The sequence below is a fragment of the Hipposideros armiger genome, unplaced genomic scaffold, assembly GCF_001890085.2.
Source record: "Hipposideros armiger isolate ML-2016 unplaced genomic scaffold, ASM189008v1 scaffold_738, whole genome shotgun sequence".
NCBI classification, from domain to species: Eukaryota; Metazoa; Chordata; class Mammalia; order Chiroptera; family Hipposideridae; genus Hipposideros; species Hipposideros armiger.
The window spans coordinates 144,739-168,329 of record NW_017732088.1 but is presented as its reverse complement, the minus strand read 5'-3'; the positions used below and the strand labels follow the sequence as shown (position 1 = coordinate 168,329).

General features: G+C 41.6%; 1 protein-coding gene and 1 pseudogene across 2 annotated transcripts in view; one reads left to right on the top strand and one right to left on the bottom strand.

Annotated features, from left to right (window-relative positions):
* Positions 1 to 451: 451 nt before the first annotated feature.
* Positions 452 to 5,563, bottom strand: LOC109373607 (elongation factor 1-alpha 1 pseudogene; annotated as a pseudogene).
* A 4,779-nt stretch (positions 5,564 to 10,342) lies between these two features.
* GAB3 (GRB2 associated binding protein 3) overlaps positions 10,343 to 23,591 on the top strand; it is an 80,029-nt gene continuing 66,780 nt past the window's right edge. For both annotated transcript variants that reach the window (XM_019627617.1, XM_019627618.1), the window contains exon 1: positions 10,343 to 10,414. In XM_019627617.1, coding sequence (XP_019483162.1) covers positions 10,343 to 10,414 — 72 coding nt within the window. The remainder of the gene's footprint in view (positions 10,415 to 23,591) is intronic.

Genomic DNA, 23,591 nt, shown 5'->3' with positions numbered 1-23,591 from the left:
TAGCAAATATTTCACCACAGGGTGAGAGATAAGCCCCAGGAAAATTCAGGAGCCCAACACACCTGGGTATCCAGTGGGGTGTGACATATTGAAATGGTCCTCCCTAAGAAAAGCAATTTGCTGTACCTCAAACCTACTGTCACTAAGAAAAAAGCACAATGTTTGGTGGGCCTCTTTCTGGAGGTGACATTCCCCATTAGGATGCTACACGGAGCCTTTTCCATGACTTGATTAAAGAATCACAGCTCAGGCTTCTGGAATCAGGATAAAAATAAAGCTAAGATCTACACACACACACACACACCAATTTGCTGGGAGGAAAAGTTCCTGACTCCTTTAGTTCCTGATGACCATCTGACACAAGTAGTCTTATGACCTGAGCTGCACATCATGAACTAGCCATTGACTAACCAAGTCATAAAGTCAGGCATGAGTAGCAGCATTACCACCATCAGTGGTGCAGCTGCTGGAGAAAACAGTCTGGCACTTTCTCAGAATGTTAAACAGAGTTTCCATATGACTCAATGATTCTGTTCCTAGGTGTATATACCCAAAAGATTTGAAAACAGGGACTCAAACATGATGTTGGGGACTTGTACAGGAATGTTCCTAGCAGCATGAGTCACAGTAGCCAAAAGGTAGAAACAACCCAAATGTTCATGTACAGTTGAATGGAGAAACAAAATGTGGTCTAGCAATACAATAGAATATTACTCAGCCATAAAAAGGAATACAGCACTGATAAATGCTACAGCATAGAAGAACTTGGAAAACATCATGCTAAATTAAATAAGCCAGAGACACAGGGACAAATATTGTGTGATTCCACTCATATGCAATAGGCAGAATAGGCATCCTAGCACAGATAAGCATATGAGTGAGGAAGCTTCCAGAATATTATAGCTTCCAGCCCTCCAGTCACCCTCAGCCCTCGAGTCATCTCAGCTGAGCCCTCAGACATTATGGAGCAGACATTCCCACTGCATCCTCTCTGAATTCCTCAGTGTCATCTGTCAATGGAATAACAAACCATCCGCAAACTTGGTGTCATTAAACAAATATTTTATTGCGTTGTCGGATAAGTCATCATGCATTTTTCCAATGAAAAACAGAAAAAATACGTCGTGACTTTTCCAACAACCCAATAGTATGCTGACAGATTGCAGTTGTGCTGAGAATTCAGCTGGAAGGCCAGGTTTCACTGGATTGGAAGAACCTTCTACACATGGCCTCTCCATGTGGCTTGGACTTGCTTGCCTCATGGCAGCCTCAGACTAGTCACACTCTCTGTACTTGGTGTCTCAGGGCTCCAAAAGCAAGTGTTAGGGTGGATAAGGCATAAAACTGCATAAACTTTTGTGACCTGGCCTTGGAAGTCTCACAGCACCATTTATGCTGTATTGTATGGTTGAAACAGTCACAAGCCTACTCAGGTTCAAGTGAAAGGAGCATCAACCTCACCTCTCAACTAGAGGTGTGTCAAAGAACTTTGGAGCCCTGGTTTAAAACTGACACATTCATCAAGACCTAACCAACTGCTGTGCAGGCCAAACTGGTGAATTTAAAGGGGATGTGCTAGGAATTTCCTTCCCTGCTCAAGTCTTTGATAATGAAACTAATTTTTGACATTGTCCCTTAATATGTGATATTTCTTTTGACCTACACTTGGTAGGAAGGTGGAGCTCCAAGGGTTTCCACTTTGGCCTTTCTGCCATGTTTCCTTCCTTCCATTGGTCATGAAACCAATGTGAGGATTCTGCTATTTTTTTTTAATTTTACCCATTCTGATAAGTATGTACTGGTATCTCACCATGGTTTTAATATGCATTTCCCTAATGGCTAATGATATTGAACATTTTTTCCATAAGCTTATTTGCTATCTCTATATCCTATTCAGCAAAATGACTCTTCATATATTTTATCTATTTTTTAATTAGATTAATAGTGTTTGGGTTTTTTTACTAATGAGTTTTGAGAGTTCTTTATATATTTTTGATAAGAGTCCTTTGTCAGATAGGTGGCTTGCAAACATTTTCTCCCAGCCTATAGCTTGTCTTTCTATACTTCTAACAAGATATTTTGAAGAGCAGAAGTTTTAATTTTGATGAAGTCCAATTTATCAATTGTTTTCTTTTATGGCTTGTGCTTTTGGTGTCATGTCTAAGAGCTCATCACCGGGTCCTAGATAGCAAATATTTTGTCCTATGTTGTCTTCTAAAAGTTTTATAGTTTTACATTTTACACATACATATATGATCTATTTTGAGTTACTTTTTGTATAAGGTATGAGGTTTTGGTTAAACTTTTTTTTGGTTTTTGTTTTGCCTATGAAAGTCCAATTGCTCCAATGCCATTTGTTGAAAAGACTGTCCTTCCTCCGCTGAAATGCATCTGTACCTTTGTCAAAAAACAATTTGGCGAATTTATGTGAGGTTATTTCTGGCTTCTCTGCTCCATTCCATTTATCTATGTGTCTGTTCCTCTACCAATACCACACAGTCTTGATTACTGTAGCTATATGATAAGCCTTAAAGTTGTGTAAAGAGATTTGTGTGTTGATCTTGTATCCTTCAGCCTTGTAAGACTCACTTATTAGTTATGGGATTTTTTTTCTGTAGATTCCTTGGGATTTTTTATGAAGACAATTATATCATCTGTAAATTGAGACAGTTTTATTTCTTCCTCCCCAATCTATGTGCCTTCTGTTTCTTTTCTTCTTTTTTTTTTGCCTTAGTGCACTGGCTAGAACTTCCAGTACTATGTTGAATAAGAGTATTAAGAATGGATATCCTTTCCCTGTTCCCAACCTTAGGGGGAAAGTGTCCAGTTTTTCACCATTAAGTACCATGTTAGTCATATGTCTTCTATAGATGTTCTTTAACAAGTTGAGGAAGTTTCCCCTCCCCCCTCCTAGTTTTATGAGAGTTTTTGTCATGAATTGGTGTTGGGTTTTGTTAAATGCTTGTTCTGCATCAATTGATATAATACTTTTCTTCTTTTGCTTGTTAACATGATGGACTGCATTGATTGATTTTCATGTATTGAATGAGCTTTGTCACTCTGGGATAAACCTCACCTGGTTGTGGGGTATATATTTTTTTAAGATTTTTATTGGAAAATCGGGGGGACGAGAACAGTGTTGGGGAATCGGGGAAGGGGAACAGACAAGTTGCTGTCCTTCTGTTCTTCAGTCTAGTTGTGGAGGATGTCACTTCACTGGCCCATGTTGGTATTATCATTGCACTCTTCCCAGGTAAGGTAGTCGCTCGCCGGCCACTGGATGGCCGCTTACGGTGGTTCACAGCAGCTCACAAAAGCTCACGGCCACTGCTGACCAGCCCCACTGCAGCCTACACTGTTGCTGGCGACTCACAAGCAGCCCAGTTCCAGGTTGAGCTGTTGTTCACCATTTTAAAAACTAATAACTTAAAAACTGAAGCACAAAATAAACCCCCAAATGGTCTACAAAACATTCTCCTTCTGAAGGTTTTATAATGCATTGTAATCATTAACTTGTCTTTGACCATTAAACTTAAGTGGACAATTGAGACAAACTGTTCTGAGACTGTTGTTTCACTACCAATTAAGACTGGGGTGGCAGGTATTAGAGATAATATGCAATTAGCCTTCTGAACTTTGTGGGCAGACTTGGTGACCTTGCCAGCTCTAGCTGCCTTCTTGTCCACTGCTCTGATGACACCCACAGAAACTGTCTGTCTCATGTCACAAACAGCAAAATGGCCCAGAGGAAGGTAGCCAGAGGAGCTCTCAACACACATGGGCTTGCCAGGAACCGTGTCAACGATGGCAGCGTCACCAGATTTCAAAAACTTTGGGCTATCTTCCAGCTTTTTCCTGAATAATGATCAATCTTCTCCTTCAGCTCAGCAAATTTGCAAGCAATGTGAGCTGTGTGACAATCAAACACAGGTGCACAGCCGGCACTGATTTGGCCTAGATGGTTCAGGATAATCACCTGAGCTGTGAATCCAGCTGCTGCCATTGGTGAGTCATTTTTGCTGTCACCTGGAGCCACATTGCCACATTGAACATCTTTTACAGACACATTCTTGACATTGAAGCCCACGTTGTCCCCAGGAAGAGCTTTATTCAAAGCTACACAGTGCATTTCAACAGGCTTGACTTCAGTTGTAATGTTGACTGAAGCCAAGGTGACCACCATGCTGGGTATGAGAACACCAGCCTCCACTCGGCCCACAATGACTTTACCAATTGCACCAATTTTGTAGACATCCTGGAGGGGCAGACACAAAATTTGTGAGTTCGATGACGTGGTGGCAGGATGCAATCCAGGGCTTCAAGCAGCATGGTTCCACTGGCATTGCTGTCTTTACAGGTGACTTTCCATCCCTTAAACCAAGGCATGTTAGCACTTGGCTCCAGCATGTTGTCACCATTCCAATCAGAAATTGGCACAAATGCGGGGGCCGGCCGAGTGGCGCGATGGTTAAGAACTCGCTTGGGATGCCAGAGGGCCCCGGTTTGGATCCCACATATGAGGGCCAGTGACACTGCCCTCCACAGCTAAGTTGCTGAACAACAGCTCAACCTGGAGCTGGGCTGCCATGAGTCGCCGGCGACGGCGTGGGCTGCAGTCCCTGTGGCAGTGAATTGCCATGGGCTACGGTGTGTGGCCAGCAGCCGCTGTGAGCGGCCGTCCAGAAGCCGGCGACTGATCTGCCTCGCCAGAGAAGAGCGCAATGATGGTGCCAACTTGGGCCAGTGAAGCAACATCCTCCACAACTAGATTGAAGAACAAAAAAACGACAGCAACTTGTCTGTTCCTCAATTCCCCAGCACTGTTCCCATCCCCCCAATTCCCCAATAAAAATCTTTAAAAAAAAAAAAAAAGAAATTGGCACAAATGCTACTGTGTTAGGGTTGTCTCTAGTTTTCTTAATGTAGGTGCTGACTTCCTTAACAATATCCTTGCATCTCTTCTCGTTGTAGGGTGCCTCAGTGGGATCCATGTTGTTAACACCAACACTTAGCTATGTCACACCCAGTGTGTAAGCCAGAAGGACATGCTCACAGGTGTGCCCATTCTTGGAGGTACCTGCTTCAAATTTGCCAACAACAGCAGCAACAATCAGGATAGCACAGTCAGCCTGAGATGTACCTATCTGTAATCATGTTTTTGATCAAGTCTCTGTGTCCTGGGGCATCCATGGTGGTCACATAATACTTGCTGGTCTTGAATTTCCACAGGGAGATATCAATGGTGATCCCACGCTCATGTTCAGCTTTCAGTTTGTCCAAGACCCAGCCAGGCACAATTAAAGAGACCCTTTCCCATCTCAGCAGCCTCCTCCTCAAATTTTCCAGTGGTCCTTTTGTTAATTCCAACACATTTGTATATCAGATGGCCTGAAGTGGTGGATTTGCCTGAATCTACATGTTCAATGACAACGAAGTTGATACAAGTCTTTTATTTCCCATTTTGTCTTGGATTTAGCAACACCTGTGTTCTAGTGGCAAACCTGTTGTGAAAATGCCATATAGTTTTAAATATAATAATGGAGATGATGTCAGAATTTTTCATAAGACATGAAAAAGACTATTGATAATAAGAAACTCAAATTGATAATAAGAAAGTCAAATTTCATACTTCAGATGGAAATTAGGTTGCTTTCACTCTCAGGGAAGCATTTTATAGATGTCCATATCGGAAACAAAGAGTTTCTTTATCCAAAATTGTACCATGGCAGTTGAGGCATTTAATGCAAGTGCTTCATGGATTATTAGAACAAGAGATGGGTGGGAGGTGGAGAATATAGGAAGACACAGCCCTCTTCCCTCATTATTGGCCTTTCACATACATGTATAGCTGTCTCCCCATGTCTGTCCCTGATCCAGAAATTGAGAGGCATTTTCTTTTAAAATTTTCTCTCTTTTCACAGAGAATAAGTTAGATGCATGGCCACTTTGCCCACCATAACATAACTGAAATAGAAACTCTTCCATAATAGTGGACATTTACTTTCACGAATCCTTTTAGTTATAAGATTTATAGTACTCAATGAACTGCCAAACCAAATCTGTTTTAAATAAATAATAAATGGGGAAGTCACAAAAGGAATCCAGGTGCTGAAAACCACTTGCTATGTAAAGTATCTCCTCTCTCCAGGCTGGAGTGCAAAGAAGCTGGGAAGGGGCTGGATGAAAGGAAAATGAAAATTGTAATATAAAGAGTTCATCTCTCCCTAGAATCTTAGGAGGAATGACCGTGCAGAAGCAACTTGGGTTTGTCTGGAAGGGAGAAGAGTTCACTCTGAAGGTTGCAGGAGTGATTACTCCTATCGCATCCACATTTAACTTACTTGGTTAGCCTAGAGATGAACAATGGGTAAGTGTCAAATTAATCAGGTTGTGACTTGAAATGAAGCTGCTATTCTGGATGATGTTTTCCTAGAGCAAATCAACACAGCCCCAGTACCTGGTAAGTGGCAATTTGTTTGACAGGTGCCCTTTTCTCTATCTCAACCAGCAGAGACTATCAGAAGCAGTTTGCTTTCATCTGGCAGGAACAGAAGCTTGACGTTAGTGCCTTATCTCAGGGCTATGTCTATGCTCTGGCTCATTGTCATAATCTAGGGTAAATGGAACTTGATTATTATGACAATCAGGGTGCACATCATGCTGGTCCAGTACTTTGAAGACATAGTGCTTACTGGAGCTGGTGATCAAGAGGTAGTAGCATAGATGCCTTATTAAGCCACGTGTATGCCAGAGGGTTAAAGATAAAACCCACAAACACTCAAGAGCCTGACCTCAATGATGTTTTGAGATGGTCTGGATCATGTCAACAAGTTTTTGCACCTCATACCACTCAGAAAGAGGCACAGCCATTTGGCGGGGCTCCTCAGATTCTGTAGGCAACATGTACCACATGTAATTGTGTTACACCAATGCATTCAGCAAGTAATCTGTAAAGGTACATGTTTTCAGTGGGACCCAGGGCAAGGGAAGATTCTGCAGCAGGTCCAGGACACTTGATCTTTATCACACAGATCCAACACGCCTAGAGCCTTTGACACGCCCAGAGGCCACATGGAGTCTGTGGCAAGTCCCAATAGGACAAACATACAGTGGACCCATAGAGTTTTGAAGCAAATCATGCCTTCTATCACAAAAGAAGTATTTTCCTTTTTTAAATTAATGTTTATTGGGTTGACAACTGTTAGTAAAGTTACATAGGTTTCAGGTGTACAATTCTGTAATACCTCATCTATATATCACATTGTGTGTTCACCACCCAGAGTCGGTTCTCCTTCCATCACCATGTATTTGATCCCTAGGAGTATTTTCCTTTTGATCAACATTTCTGACTTGTTCTTGGGCTGTGGCAAAGCCTGAATGTCTGACCATGGGCACCAAGGAACCATGTAATTTTAGCTGTCCCTGATAAGTTGGGTGCTAATGGATCATCCTCTGCCAGTGGAATATTTGAGGCCAGACTCAAGCAGGTCTGGGAGGTACAGCAAAGTTGCTCAAGCAGGTGGCTCATATCGCTGTGGTGCCTTATGCTGCAGGACACCATTTCCTTTAACTCACACCTGTAAGCGCATAGGGAGTTCTCCATGGCTATGTATATTGGTCAAGGTCTCAGAATGAAGCAAGTGGTGGACTCAGTGGGTTGAACTGAGGAGAGTATAATGAGGGTTTTTTTTTTTTACAGAGGTGAGAGCAAGCTTAAGGGAATTAGTAATGACTGGTGAGGCTCCCAGGGACTGGCATCAGTTGATATGGTCACAGCCACTGCCACTGCTTATGTACTCAACCTGCCCACAGCAGAGACCAACAGTGAGCCCCCAATAAGGTAGCATTCCTTGGGGGACCAGCCAGCCACCTGGTGGCAGATTGATGGAATCAGAGCACATTTATCTGGAAGGGGCAGTAATTTGTCCTTGCTTGAATAGGCACTTATTATTATAACTCACATTTCTGCCAGCGTTCCCACCCATAGACTTACTGCCCCTTCTTCACCTTCACGGTACCTCACCTAGCAGCGCTTTCGACCAAGGAAATCAATACAAGACAAAAGACATGTGCCAGTGTGCTCATGCTGAGGGATTGCACTAGTCTCACCACATCCCACATTGCCCTGAAGCACCTGGCCTGATAGGATAGTGGTGTAACTCGAGGCAGAAAACTCAGGGTCCCCGGGAGGCAGTGGGGGAGGAAAGGAAGGAAGATGTCAGGGGAAACAAAGAAAAGGGGAGAGGAGGTCATTCCTAAGAAAAGGTGCAGCTACAGCTAATTGTAATGGATTGAAACGCTATTAGCATTGCAGGCAGGGAAAAATCTCCACCCCCTGTGTCGCCAGGACAATACCTACCAGGGAATTCCACCTCCCAATGGGAAGGAATGATCATCGACAGCAAGAAACTGCCCTGGGAATGTCTGAAGCACCACCCAAGTGTTTCATGCCCTCTTCATTCAAATGTAATCCTAAATAACTTTGTTTTGGGGGGAAGTTACCCCTTTTTCATGGCCCCCCCCCCCGCTGTCGTGCCATCTTGAGAGTATATTGGGCTATTTCCTTTCTTTAGTAAATCTTTGGCTTGCTTGACTTTGTTTGCGTGTATTAATATTTTGGTACGTCCTGGACTTTCTTCCCATGACGTTTACCAAGGACCCTCTCATTCTCCAGTAACAGTGGGATGGTTGGTCTATTGAAGAGTTCAGTTACTGCACGAGTCAGATGAAAATACACTGAAAGGTGGAAGTTCTGTCTTACAGGATGAGGTAAATACTTTGAACTGGTGACCTTTGTATGGTGCTATTTCTCCATAGCCAGAATTTTTGGGTCCAGGAATTAAAAGATGGAAGTGGAAGTGACTTTTCTCATTATCACGCCTAATAACCCACTGTCAAGGTGTTTCTTCCCATCCCCACAGCTCTAAATTCTGCTTATTTTCAAGGTATGACTGCTTCCACCAGAGCCACAACATTGGTCTCATCAAATTGCAAGTTGAAATTGCCATCTGGGGCCAGTTAGGGCTCTTTATGCCATTGAACCAACAGGCAAACCACGGGTCTACTGAGCTGGCTTGGATGGTTGATGTTCATTATTGAATGGAAATGGGGTTGCTGTTAAGCAACAGGATTGGAAGGAGCATGTCTTGAATCCAAAGGATCTTCTGGGATACTTCCTACTGCTATGCCCAGGCAGCACCACTGAGGATTCAAACTCTGTGGGAATCAGGTTTGGGTCCTTCACCAGGTGGAAAATTCTGACCAGCTGAGGTGCTGGCTAGACAGAAATGGGAGGACAGGGAGGGTACTAGAAGCAGGTTGTAAAGACCAATTATGGTCTCAAGACTTTTTAACGAAATTTTAGTCTCTCTCTCTCTCTCTCTCTCTCTCTCTCATCTCTCTCTATCTCTCTCTCTCTCTCATCTCTCTCCATCTCTCTCTCTCTCCCTCTCTCTCTCTCTCTCTCATCTCTCTCCATCTCTCTCTCTCTCCCTCTCTCTCTCTCTCTCTCTCTCTCTCTCATCTCTCTCCATATAAACGTTTCCAATCTTCTTTCTCTATCTTATATATGTCAAATAAAGGCAATAGAGGTTATAGGATATTGAGGTGGGATAGTGTCTGAACTACAAGAGGAATAACTATCCCCTAGAGATGAATACAATAATTGATGGAACTTTTGGCCTCCAGTTTTGATGAATGCTTTTTAAAGTAGGTTTTTCCATCTGAATCCCTTAGACAGGAAAGGGGGGAGGGAGGGAGTGTCAAAGGTTCTTTCTGAATCTCTTGTTTCTTAGTAATCAGCTTAAAATCAACATCCCAAAAGGCCTATTTTGAGGTGGCAAATCTTTCGGAGGGCCTGAGGACAGTTAATCTGCAAACAATCAAGTGGAACAGGGAAGTCAAGGAGGAGTCAATGGTTTTCTTCCTGCCTAACTATATACAAGGCAGGTTCGAGTAATAGGGTTCGACTCTGGGACCAGCCCTTTTGACGTGACCGGTCACGGATGGTGAGAGCAACGAAGGACAGGTCACTCCTGCGCTCTCCTTAGATCTCGGAGCTCCTTCCGTGCGCTCTCTCGTGGCCCCGGCTACCGGCCACTCGGCTCTGCACTTGCTCGAAGGGGCTTCCCTGGACTGCGCTGCCTGCTTCCCCCAGAGTCTCGCGCTGTGGGGGGTGGCGTCCGACCCCTCCCGGGGTGCCGCAGCGGCCGGAGGTGGGGGTCGCGGCGGCCGCTCGGGGCGGCGCTGGGCGGGCGGGAGCTGGATCCGCCCCGTCGACATCCCTAGCCAGACTTCCTCCTGCAGCGGGCTGACGACCCAGCTGGAGGAAGCGGCGGCCACGATGAGCTCGGGCGACGCTGTGTGCATGGGCTGGCTCGTCAAGTCGCCCCCCGAGAGGAAACTGCAGCGCTACGTGAGTAGGGGCGCCGCCCGCCCGGCCTCTCGTCCTCGGGTCCCTTCCCACGGGGTGGCCGCCTGGAGCCCAGGGGCTCTGGGTGCCCCAAACGCAGCAGCTCCCAGCGCTCGGGGCTGCAGGCAAGGCCGATCGAACGAAAGCGAAATCGCACGTCGAGCCAGTGTCGCTACGGAGCCCAGCACCGGGAAGGGGCCAGTTGACTATTACCCCTTTGGCTCGGTGGCTCCAGACCGCTGCTGACCCTAGAAGAGGAAGGCGGTTTGGGGCTGATTGCCAGTCTCCAGTCTCGGTGCAGGAGCGGTCAGGGAGATAGCTCGAAAGAGTGCCCTGTCTCTGGCCAGGAGTGGCTCTGAGTCCTATTGCCCAGCGAGGAAGACAGGGCAGGGGGTAGGGAGAAGCATAGCGGAACGGGGCCTGCATTCCCCTTGGACTATAAGGAGTGTATTCTCCTGTAGCTGTCGTCGGACACTTTTATCTGGAACCTTCCACAGAGTGCAACTCGTTTCTCATGCTGTCTCTTTTCAGTTTTTTTCTTTTGCTGACACCTCGCTTTTTTTCTAGTACCAGCAGGAACCATGGGCTTTTGCTGGTATGAAACAAGGGACACTCGGAAGAGCACATCTTCCTACACATTCCATTACCATTTTAAATGCACTGCCCACAGCTCAGACGTTCATTATCTCCATCAGCGCCTCAGTGTAAGGTCTTAAAAACATTCCGCTTCATGACTTGATTGCCGCTGAGTGTTCTTCATCCATTACACAGAACCACTTCAGCCCTCAGGGAGTTTCATATAAATAGATATTAGGGCTTCTGGCTTTTTTTAGGCTGGGAGTAGCTTGATGGATCCATCTTGTTCATAATTCCCAATTTCTTTGCAACTCCAGCACAGAGTGCTAGCAGTAAACACTCCTGTCTGCTCTGCTCCACAGCAGCCCACCCACAAACCTCTTGTGTATGGCATGCTCCCAAACTGATGTCCGCATTGCAGCCAAATTTCACCACTGTTTTTGTTTCCATATTTATGAGGCACGTACTGTGTGGAAGTGGAGGAGGTGGGATTAGAAGAAAACTTGAAGCATGTATGTACACTTGCAGAATGTGCGATAGCAGCCTTTCCTGAACATAAAACTGCACAGGGGCCCTTTCCCCAAGGTCACTCTCTTAAGAATCTTTGAGAAGTTTTCTGTTGTTTGTTATGCTGAGCAACATTTTACAGGAATGTTGTTCTACTTTGCATGTAAATACATATGGAGTTTTTTTAGATTAACTACCAATGTGTCCCTTCATCATTCTTTTTGAGACCACGTGTCCATAAACAAGGTATGATATTTCTCAGCCTCTGAGTCACACAGCTGTTTCCCTAACACACACTGAAGCTGCGTTGAAGACTCATTAGTACTCAGAGAGGCGAGAGAAGAAAACCTGCGCCCGGTAACCTTGGTGGGCAGGTTGAGGGTTTGTCACAGAGTGATACTTAGAAGGCAAGCTCAAGGTGGGCTTCCTTGTTGCCCTTTGGAATGTGAGACATTTTAAAGGTTCACTAGATTATTTTCAGAGTGGTGCTCATTTTCCGGTAGGTGATTCAGAGAGATGGTGAACCTGGAGAGCAAAGTTTATGGAAGATTTTTTTCCTAGTCCTGTTTTGTATCTTGTCCTGACCAGTCTGGCTTAGGAAAGTTTATTAGTATTTCAGCAGCTTTAGGAAGGCATAAGTGTACGTCTCTATTATCATGCGTGCTTCATTCTTTTGGGTGCAATGGAGGTATTGCACGTGAGGACTTTGCACAGCTTACATGTGTTGGGGGGCATTGTGATGGTGGGGTGGTGATGGAGGAGACTTCAGACACTAGAGTACCTAGATGTAATCTTATTAACACTCCAAGCCATAAACTTTGACCTTTTAGCCCACGATTGGTAACTTTTTCTCATTAGGGTCATAGTTTTTGTCAATGCTGTTTGTTGAAAGGTGGGTCCTTGGAACACCTCAAAAAGTCGGGTTTCTCTTCTAACTTGTGCAGGAATCCCTTGTTGCCGCTAGATGGCGATCCTGTGCCAGTTCAACAGGGCACGGACCGCACTATTATTCACAGCCACCTTTAATTAAGATCTTGTCTTGTCGTCCCTTTAATTGAGCGCCAACTCTGAACCAGGCCCTGTCTCACGGACTAGAGAGGCAGAAAAAAAAAGACTTGACACTGTCCTCAAAAACTCCACAGTCTAAAATTCATAACAATAGTATAACAAAGCTAGTTTGTCACACAACCAGGGCAATAACTTAAGTTCTTTGCGCTGCCAGGCCAACAAGCAGCACCTGTTAATGTTTGTTAAATTACAGATGGGAGCTGGTTCTCTTTTTAGGTAAATCTTTCAGTCCAAAGTAAGCTCGTGCTTCATCTTCTTGACTCCATGAGCCAAAAGTTATTATCATGTTCTTTTAAAAGATAGTTGACTCTTTTCCATTGCATTTTTTGTTTCACAAATAATGTAGGAAAACATTCTTGTAAAAATTAAAAAAATCTAGAAATAGAATAAAAGGGAGAGACCCTTTTTAATTTTCCCCCACATCCTACCCTTCCTGTGTACCCCTCCTTATTCCATTCCCCTCCCTGGGGATAACAACTGTCAGCAGTTTGGTATCATCCTAGAAAAGTTTCTACAAAAGTATAATTTTCTTCTTGCACAAGTAAGATCATACTATACAAACTGTCCTGCAATTTTCTTTTTCACAACAATCCTGGACATCTTTCCAGGTTAGTGCATATAGATATACTTCCTTCCTTTAAACTATTGCCTAATATTCCTTGCAATAGATGTAACATAATTTAACAATTTCTCTATTGATGAACATTTGTGTTGCTTTATTTTCTCAATTTTAAAGAATACTGTAACAACAATGGTAATAAAATTATAATAATCAAAATTTAATGAAGGGTTGTATGTGCCAGGCACTATGCTATGGACTTTATTGTATTATCTTATTTAGTCTTCAAAGCAAGACTGAGAACCAGGTACTGTTTTTACGTTTGCATACAAGTTCTTTGTCAGATATATAATTTGCAAGTATTTTCTAGCTGTCTACAGTTTGTTTTTTCATTCTCTTTACTGTATCTTTTGTAGAACAAAGATTTAATTTTTTGATTAAGTCATGTTTATCAATTTTTCTTTAATGAATCATGCTTTTAGTGTCAAATCTAAGAACTCTTTGCTTAGACCCAGATCCTGAAGATTTATTCCTGTGTTTTTTTCCTAAAAGTTATAATTTTACATTTTATATTTAGATCAATGATCTGTTTGACTTAAATTTTGTAAAAGGTGTTGAGGTATGTGTTGTGGTTGATTTTCTTGCAAACTGATTCCATTTGTTCTAGTATCATTTATTGACTACACTGTTTACTCCATTGAATTACTTTTGCAACTTTGTTAAAAATCAATTGAGCATAGTAATGTAGGTCTATCTCTGTATTCTCTAGTCTGTTCCATCGATCTCTTCGTTCATCTTTATGTAAACACCATGCTGTCCTGATTACAATAGCCTTATAATAAATCTTGAAATCAGGTAGTTTTAGCCCTCCAGCTTAGTTTTACTTTTCAGAGTTTTGACTATTCTAGGTCATTTGCCTTTTCATATCCGTTTTAGAATTAGTTTATCAATTGATTTTTTTAATTTAACCTTGTATTCTGCAACCTTGCTAAACTCATTAATTCTAGTAGCCTTGTGTATGGTTAGAACCTGTGGTACTGTCCATGTTACATACAAATGATGGGAGTGGACAGACATTCTTGACTTTATTCTGATTTTAGGGGGAAAGCATCCAGTCTTTCACCTTTTAAATGTTTGCTGAGGCTTTTTTTTGGTTGCCTTTTATAAGGTTTTGGAAGTTCCCTTGTATTGCTAGTTTGCTGAGATTTTTTATCATGAATTGCATTTTGTTAAATACCTTTCCTACACCTATCAAAATAATAATATGGTTATTCCTTTTTTTGTCTGTTACTCTGGTGAATTATTCTGATTGATTTTTGCATGTTGAATGAGCCTTGAACTCCTGGGATAATCTTCACTTGGTTGTGATATATTATCCTCTGTGTGTAATTTGCAAATATTTAGCTGAGGATACTTCTGTCTGTTCATGAGGTATGTAGTTGTCCTTTTTTGAGCTTTTTCTGGTTTTGACATTAGCATAATGCTGGCCTCATAAAACAAATAAGAAAGCATTCCCGTCTCCTATATTCTGAAAGATATTGTGTAGGATTGGTATTCCTTCTTCCTTAAATGTTTGGTAAAATTCACCACTGAAATCATCTGGACCTGGACTTTTCTTTGTGGGACAGTTATTAACTACAAATTATATATTTTTAACATATAGAAGGCTATTCAGGTTATTCATAGCTTTTCTTTTTTTTTAAGATTTTTATTGGGGAATTGGGGGGATGGGAACAATGCTGGGAAATTGGGGGAAGGAGAACAGACAAGTTGCTGTCCTTTTGTTCTTCAATCTAGTTGTGGAGGACGTTGCTTCACTAGCCCAAGTTGACACCATCATTGCGCTCTTCCCGGGCGAGGCACATCAGTCGCCAGCCTCTGGACGGCCGCCCACAGCGGCTTGAGGGCCACTCACGCTGGCTGCTGACTACACACGTTAGCCCATGGCAACCCACTGCCACAGGGGCTACAGCCTACGCCTTCGTGGTGACTCACTGCAGCCCAGCTCCAGGTTGAGCTGTTATTCAGCATCTTAGCTGTGGAGGGCAGTGTCACTGGCCCTCATATGTGGGATCCAAACCAGGGCCCTCTAGCGTCCCAAGCCAGTTCTTTTTTTTTTTTTTTTTTTTTTTTTTTTTTTTTTTTTTTTTTTTTTTTTTTTTTTTTTTTTTTTTTTTTTAGCTGAGCCATACAGTTCAGTGGCAGCTCAGCTCGGGCCATGCAGCTCAGCGGCAGCTCAGCTCAGGCTGGACTCGAACCGCTGTTGCTCAGAGCTCAAACCCTTGAGCGAGCTCTTAACCAACTGAGCCACTCGGCCAGCCCCCAAGCCAGTTCTTAACCATCGCACCACTCGGCCAGCCCCTATTCATAGCTTTTTGAATGAGGTTTTGTAGTTTATGTTTTTCAAGGATTTTCACTATTTTAAGTTCTTGAATTTATTGGCATACAGTTTATTATATTCCCTTATTATCCTTCTAATGTCTGTAGGATCTGTAGTGATGCCTCCTCTTTCATTTATGATACTGTAGTTTATTTTTTTTATTTTTTCCTGATCAATGTGACTAGAGTTTTATCAATTTTACTGATATTTTCTAAGAACTAGCCTTTGTTTTCAATGACCTCTATTTTTCTGCTTTCAATTTTATTTATGTATCTTCTTATCTTTACTATTTACTTTATTCTGATTGCTTTGGGATTAATTTTGTCTCTTTTTTATCTAGTATTTTTTTTAAACTGGGGAGAGGAACAGTGTTGGGGAATTGGGGAAGGGGAACAGCCAAGTTTTTGTCCTTCAATCTTAGTTGTGGAGAGTGTACGTAGCAAGCTCAGCTCCAAGTCCAGTCACTCCTCTCAGCTCAAGGTGCTGTGTTCAATTAGTTGCGGGTGGGTGTAGCCACCATCCCATGTGGGAGTCGAACCAGCAGCCTCATTGTTAAGAGCGCACGGCTCTATCCGCTGAGCCATCCGGGGGGGACAACTCAAGTCAAGGTGCTGAGTTCAGCCTTAGTTGCGTTCAGTCTTAGTTGCGGGTAGGCGTAGTCACCATCCCATGGTGGGAGTTGAACCGGCAAGCTTGTTAGGAGCATGTGCTCTCACCAGCTGAGCCATCGTGACACCTGTTGGCAGCTCAGCGGCAGCTCAGCTCAGACGCAGCTCACTGGCCCATTTGGAATCGAAACGGTTACTCTGTTGTTCAGAGCTCACACTCTTGAGCAAGCTCTTAACCAACTGAGCCACTCGGCCAGCCCCTTACCTAGTTTATTAAAGTGGAAGCTTAAATTACTGATTTGAGATCTTATTTTCCAATGTAAGCATTTAATACTACAAACTTCCCTCTAAGAACTGCTTTTGGAGTTCCCACAGAATTTTTTTTTAAGATTTTTTTTATTGGGGAATTGGGGGAGGGGAACAGACAAGTTGCTGTCCTTTTTTTCTTCAGTCTAGTTGTGGAGGATGTAGCTTCACTGGCCCATGTTGGTATTGTGATAATTGCGCTCTTCCCAGCCGTGAGGCAGATCAGTCGCTGGCCATTGGACGGTGAGGCAGATCAGTCGCTGGCCATTGGACGGCTGCACATGAGGTGGCTCATAGCAGCTTACAAAAAGCTCATGCCAGCTGCCGGCCAGCCCCACTGCAGCCTACGTCGTCCTGGGCAACTCAAGGCAGTGCAACTCCAGGTCGAACTGTTGTTCACCATCTTAGCTGTAGAGGGCAGTGTCACTGGTCCATGTGGGATCCGAACCGGCGGCCCTGCTGTTCAGAGTTCACACTCCCAAGCGAACTCTTAACCAATGAGCCACTCGGCCGGCCCTCACAGAATTTGATAAATCGTGGTTTCATTTTCATTCATTTCAAAATATTTTTTATAATGTCATCTCATTTATTTTGGGGAAAGAAAAAATATTTTTTATTTATTTAGTTTTTATTAGTTTCAGGTTTACAAAAAACATAACAATTAGATATTACACCCCTCACAAAGTGATAATCCTAACAAGTCTACTACCCATCTGACTCTATATATAGCTATTCTAATACCATTGACTATATTCCATATGCTGTACTTTACAACCCGAATGAATATATGCGTGTGTGTGTGTATTTTATAGTTGACATTCAATATTTTATATTAGTTTCCAGGTGTACAGCTTAGTTGTTAGATATTTATATAATTTATGAAGTGATTCTTTCAATAAGTCTGGTACCCATCTGACACCATACATTGTTTTTACAACATTGACTATATTCCCCATACTGTATTTCACATCCCTGTGACTACTTTGTGACTACCAATTTGTACTTTCTAATCCCTTCACCTTCTCACCCATTCCCCCCAACCCCCATCCCATCTGGCAACCATCAGTTTGTTCTCTGTATCTATGAGCCTAATTGTTTTGTTTGTTCATCTCTTCTGTCCATTAGATTCCACATATAAGTGAGATCATGTGGTATTTGTCTTTCTCAGTCTGACTTATTTCAGTTAGTATAATATGCTCTAGGTCCATCCATGTTTTGTTGCAAATGGTAAGATTTCATTTTTTATGGTAGAGTAATACTCCATTGTATAAATGTACCTCATCTTCTTTATTCAGTCGTCTATTGATGGGCATTTTGGTTGTTCCCATATCTTGGCTATTGTGAATAGCACTGCAGTAAACATAGGGGTGCATATATTTTTTGAATTAGTGTTTTGGATTTCTCTCGATAAATACCTAGGAGAGGAATTGCTGGGTCATATGGCAGTTCTATTTTTAATTTTTTGAGGAATCTCCAAACTGTTTTCCATAGAGGCTGTACCAACTTGCAACCCCACCAGCAGTGCACAAGGGTCTTCTTTTCCCCACATCCTCACCAACACTTGTTTGTTGATTTATTGATGATAGCTATTCTGACAGGAATGAGATGGTATCTCATTGTGGCATTAATTTGTATTTCTCGTGATTAGTGACATTGAGCTGCATCTTTTCATATGTCTATAGGCCATCTGTATGTCCTTTTTGGAGAAATGTCTGTTCAGATCGTCTGCCCATTTTTAAATTGGATTGTTTGTTTTTTGGTGTTGAGTTGTATGAGATTTTTAAAAAATAGATTTTGGATTTTAACCCCTTATCAGATGTATCATTGGCAAATATATTCTCCCATTCAGCAGGATGTCTTTTGTTTTGTTGATTGTTTCCTTTGCTTTGCAAAAACTTTTTAGTTTGATGTAGTCCCATTTGTTTATTTTTTCTTTTGTTTCCCTTGCCTGAGGAGACATACACAATAAAATATCACTAAGAGCATTGTCAAAGACTTTACTGCCTATGTTTCCTTCTAGGAATTGTATGGTTTTGGGTCTTATATTTAAGTCTTTAACCCATTTTGAGTTTATTCTTGTATGTGGCATAAGAAGGTGGTCCAGTTTCATTTTTTGCATGTATCTGTCCAGTTTTCCCAGCACCATTTATTGAATAGACTGTCGTTACCCCAATGCAAATTCTTCCTTTTTCATAGGTTAAATGATCGTATAGGCATGGATTTATTACTGGGCTCTCTGTTCTGTTCTATTGATTGATGTGTCTGTTTTGATTACTATGGCTTTATAGTATAGTTTGATATTAGGTAGCGTGATACTTCCAGCTTTGTTCTTTCTCAGGATTGCCATGGCTATTTAGGGTCTTTTATTGCTCCATATAAATTTTAAGATTACTTGTTCTTGTTCTATGAAAAATGCCATTGGTATTTTGTTAAGGATTTCATTGAATCTATAGGTTGTTTTCAATAGTGTGGACATTTTAACTATATTTTTTTCTTATTCATGTGCATGGTATGTGTTTTCATTTATTTGTATCTTCTTTAATTTCTCTCTTCTATGTTATAATTTTCTGAGTACAGGTCTTTTACTTTCTTGGTTAAATACATTCCTAAGTTATATATGTAATATTTTAAGATATTTTTTATTTTATTTTATTTTAAATGTGTTTTTTTCAGGACCCATCAGCTCCACGTCAAGTAGTTGTTTCAATCTAGTTGTGGAAGGCACAGCTCACAGTGGCCTATGTGGAGATTGAATCAGCAACCTTGGTGTTATGAGCACGGCGGTCTAACCAACTGAGAGCTAATATATAATAATATATAACATATAATATATAATATATAATATATAATTGCATATATATATGCAATTGTAAATGGGATTGTTTTCTTAAATTCTGTTTGGCAGTTCATTTTCGGTGTATAAAAATGCAATGAATTTCTGAATATTAATTTAGTATTTTGCTACTTTATTAAATTCATTTATCGGTTCTAATAGTTTTTTGGTGAAATCGTTCAGGTTCTCTATGTATAGTATCATATCTTCTGCAAATAATGCAGTTTTACTTCTTTCCAATTTGGATGGCTCTTATTTATTTTTCTTGTCTGATTGCTGTGGCCTCAACCCCGCAGATCCCCAGAGCTTCCCAAGAGAGGCTGCATGTGGTGCAGGTCAAAATATTCTTTAATGCCCCTCTGAAATTTCCTTTTTGACTCAAGGGCTGTTTAGAAGTTTTTTGTTTAATATCCAAATATAGGGGGATTTTCTAGATATGTTTCTGTTCTTAATTTCTAGTTAAATTCCATTATGGTCTAAGAACAAACTCTGAGTTCTGTTCTTTAAAATTTGTTGTTTATATTATGACCCAGAGTATAGTTTCATTTGGCCAATGTTACATGTGCACTTGAAAGAAAATGTGTATTCTTTTGTTGGGTGGAGTGTTCTATAAATGCTAATTAGATCAGGTTGGTTGATAGTGTTAATTCAATTCTATATCCTTACTGTTCTTGTTCTCCTGCTTATTTTACTATTAATTACTGAGAGAGGAGTATGAAAGATTCCATCTATAGCTGTGGATTTGTCTATTTCTCCTTTCAGTTCAATTTGGTTTTGCTCCATGTGGTTTGATGCTCTCTGGTTAGTTGATCACATTTAGAATTATTTTTTTCTTGGAGAATGGACTCCTTTTCCATTATTGAATGCTTGTATTCATCCCTGATGCTATGTTCTAAAGCCTACTTTTTCTTGTATAAATATAACTGCCCCACCTTTCTTTTTTTGTGTATTTGTATAGTATATCTTTTTTCCATTATTTTACTCCTAACCTATCTATGTCTTTATATTTAATGTGAGTTCCTTATATACAGCATATAGTTGGGTATTGTTTTTTTTTAATATTTTATTGGGGAATTGGGGAAGGGGAACAGCCACATTGTTGTCCTTCACTCTTAGTTGTGGAGGGCGCAGCTAGCTCAGCTCCAAGTCCAGTCACCATCCAGCAACAATCGGCAGCTTGTGGCTGCTCTGCTCAAGGTGCTGTGTTCAATCTTAGTTGCAGGGGGTGTAGCCCACCATCCCATGCAGGAGTCAAACTGGCAACCTTGTTGTTAGGAGCATGTGCTCTCACCTGAGCCATCCTGTCACCTGTTGGTAGCTCCGTGGCAGTTCAGCTCTGGCGCAGCTCACTGGCCCATGTGGGAATCGAATTGGTGACCCTCTTGCTCAGAGCTCACACTTTTAACCAACTGAGCCACTCTGCTGGCCCGGGTCTTGCTTTTGTATGCATTCCTGCCCTCTTTGTTTTTTAATTGGTGTATTTATTTATTTCATTCACATGAAATATGATTATTGAAATGTTGGGGAAAAAAAGAAATGTTTGGATTAAAATCTACCATCTTACTAGCTGTTTTCCACTTCTTCTATCTGTTCATTGCTGTATTTTTATTTTATTTTATTGGGGATCAGTGTGTTTTTCCAGGACCAATCAGCTCCAAGTCAAGCTGTTGTTTTTGTTTTTTGTTTTTCCCCAAGCTAGTTGTGGAGGGCACAGCTCAGCTCCAAATCAAGTCATTTTCAATCTAGTTGTGGAGGGTGCAGTTCAGTGGCCTATGTGGGAATCGAAACGGCAACCTTGGTGTTATAAGCACTGCGCTCTAACCAACGGAGGTAACTGGCGCACCTTGGATTAAAATTTTTTTTTAAGCTAAGCCATCCTGCCACCTTTTGGCAGCTCAGCGGCAACTCAGCTCGGGCTGGGCATCGAACCGCAGTTGCTCAGAGCTCAAGCTCTTGAGCAAGCTCTTAACCAACTGAGCCACTCGGCCGGCCCTGGATTAATTTTTATGATTTCATTTTATCTTCTTTGTTGGCTGTACCTTTTAGTGATTTTTTTATAGTGGTTGCTTTAGAGGTTTAGTGTATATCTTTAACTGATTATAGTCTACCTTACAGTAATATTATATCACTTTAAATGTAGTATAAGACTTACATGAGTATGCCTCCATTTACCTTCTCTCAAATTTTGTGATACTGTTTCATACATTTTATAAGCCTTACACTGTTGTAACCTTACTACAAGTTATAAACCTTACACTATCATGTCATTTTTTGCTTTAAACAGTCAATTTTATATATATATATTTATATATATATATATATTTACTCACTTTTTTTAAAGATTTTTATTGGGGAATTGGGGGGATGGGAATAGTGCTGGGGAATTAGGAAAGGGGGAACAGACAAGTTGCTGTCGTTTTGGTCTTCAGTCTAGTTGTGGAGGACATTGCTTCACTGGCCCAAGTTGGCACCATCATTGCACTCTTCCCGGGCGAGGCAGATCAGTCACCAGCTTCTGGACGGCCGCTCACTGTGGCTGCTGGCTGCTCACGCTGGCTGCTGACTACACATGGTAGCTTATGGCAACCCACTGCCACAGGGGCTGCAGCCTACGCCGTCACCGGCAACTCATGGCAACCCAGCTCCAGGTTGAACTGTTGTTCAGCATCTTAACTGTAGAGGGCAGTGTCACTGGCCCTCATATGTGGGATCCAAACCGGGGCCCTCTGGCGTCCCAAGCCAGTTCTTAACCATTGCGCCACTCGGCCGGCCCCTTACTCACTTATTTTTTATTCTAGGACCCATCAGCTCCAAAGTCAAGTAGTTGTTTCAGTCTAGTTGTGGAGGGCCCATGTGGGGATCGAACCGGCAACCTTGGTGCTGTGAGCACTGCACTCTTACCAACTGAACTAACTGGCTGCCACAACAGCCAATTATTTTTTAAAGAGACTTTAAAAATAAGAAAAATGTGTTTTATATTTATCCATATATTTACCATATCTAGTACTCTTCATTTCTTTTTTTTAATTAATTTTATTTTTTTATATTAGTGTCAAATGTACAAAACAACATACTGATTAGACATTTACACCTCTCACAAAGTGATAATCCCCCCTTCAGTCTACTACCCCTCTGACATATATAGCTGTTACAATACCATTGACTATATTCCCTATGCTGTACTTTACATCCTGTGGAGGCCTGACAATTAAGTTTGCAAACTTCTTGCAATGATGTTGCTAGCCTTTTTTTATATCAGAGGGATTATTCATTTTGCATTTGTACCAACTGTACTAACAGTTAACTAAGTTTACTATTTGGAAGTGCTGAAAAGGCTGCGTGAAAAAGTTAGACGACCTGAACTTTTTGCCAACAATCCATGGCTCTTGTATCACGACAATGCACCAACTCACACCGCACTGTCTGTGAGGGAGTTTTTAGCCAATAAACAACTGTATTGGAACACCCTCCCTACTCACCTGATCTGGCCCCCAATGACATCTTTGTTTATCCAAGGGTAAAGGAAATATTGAAAGGAAGACATTTTGATGACATTCAGGACATGAAGGGTAATATGACAGTTCTGATGGCCGTTTCAGAAAAAGAGTTCCAAAGTTACTTTGAAGGGTGGACTAGGTGCTGCATTGGTGCATAGCTTCCCAAGGGGAGTACTTTGAAGGTAACCGTAGGGATATTCAGCAATGAAGAATGTAGCACTTTTTCTAGGATGGGTTTGCAAACTCAATTGTCAGACCTCGTGCATGCATGTATAATTATAGTTGACATTCAATATTACTCTGCATCAGCTTCAGGTGTACAGTGCAGTGGTCAGGAAGCTACACAATCTATGAAGTGATCATCCTGATAAGGCCATGCTCACCTGGTACCCTACATAATCTTTAGAACATTATTTATTATACTCCCCATACTGTATTTCACATCCCTGTGACTATTTCGTGACTACCAATTTGTGGTACTGTTCATTTCTTTCTGTATATCCATGCTCCCATCTGGAATAATATTCCTGTTTTGTAGGTTTGCTGGTGATGAATTCTTTCAGCTTTTTTTTATGTCTGGAAAAGAATTTTTGCCTCTGTTTTTGAATGATGTTTTTGCTGGGTAAAGAATTTATGCTTGATTTTTTTTCCTTTGAGCATTATAAAGATGTTGCTTCACTATTTTCTCACATGCATTGTTCCTTTGTTCCTTTACATATAATTTTTTTCTCTAGGTGCTGTAATTGGTTTTAAGTCATTTGATTATGATATGCCTTGGTGTCATTTTTTTCATGATTCTTTTTTTTAAAAGATTTTATTGGGGAATTGGGGAAGGGGAACAGCCAC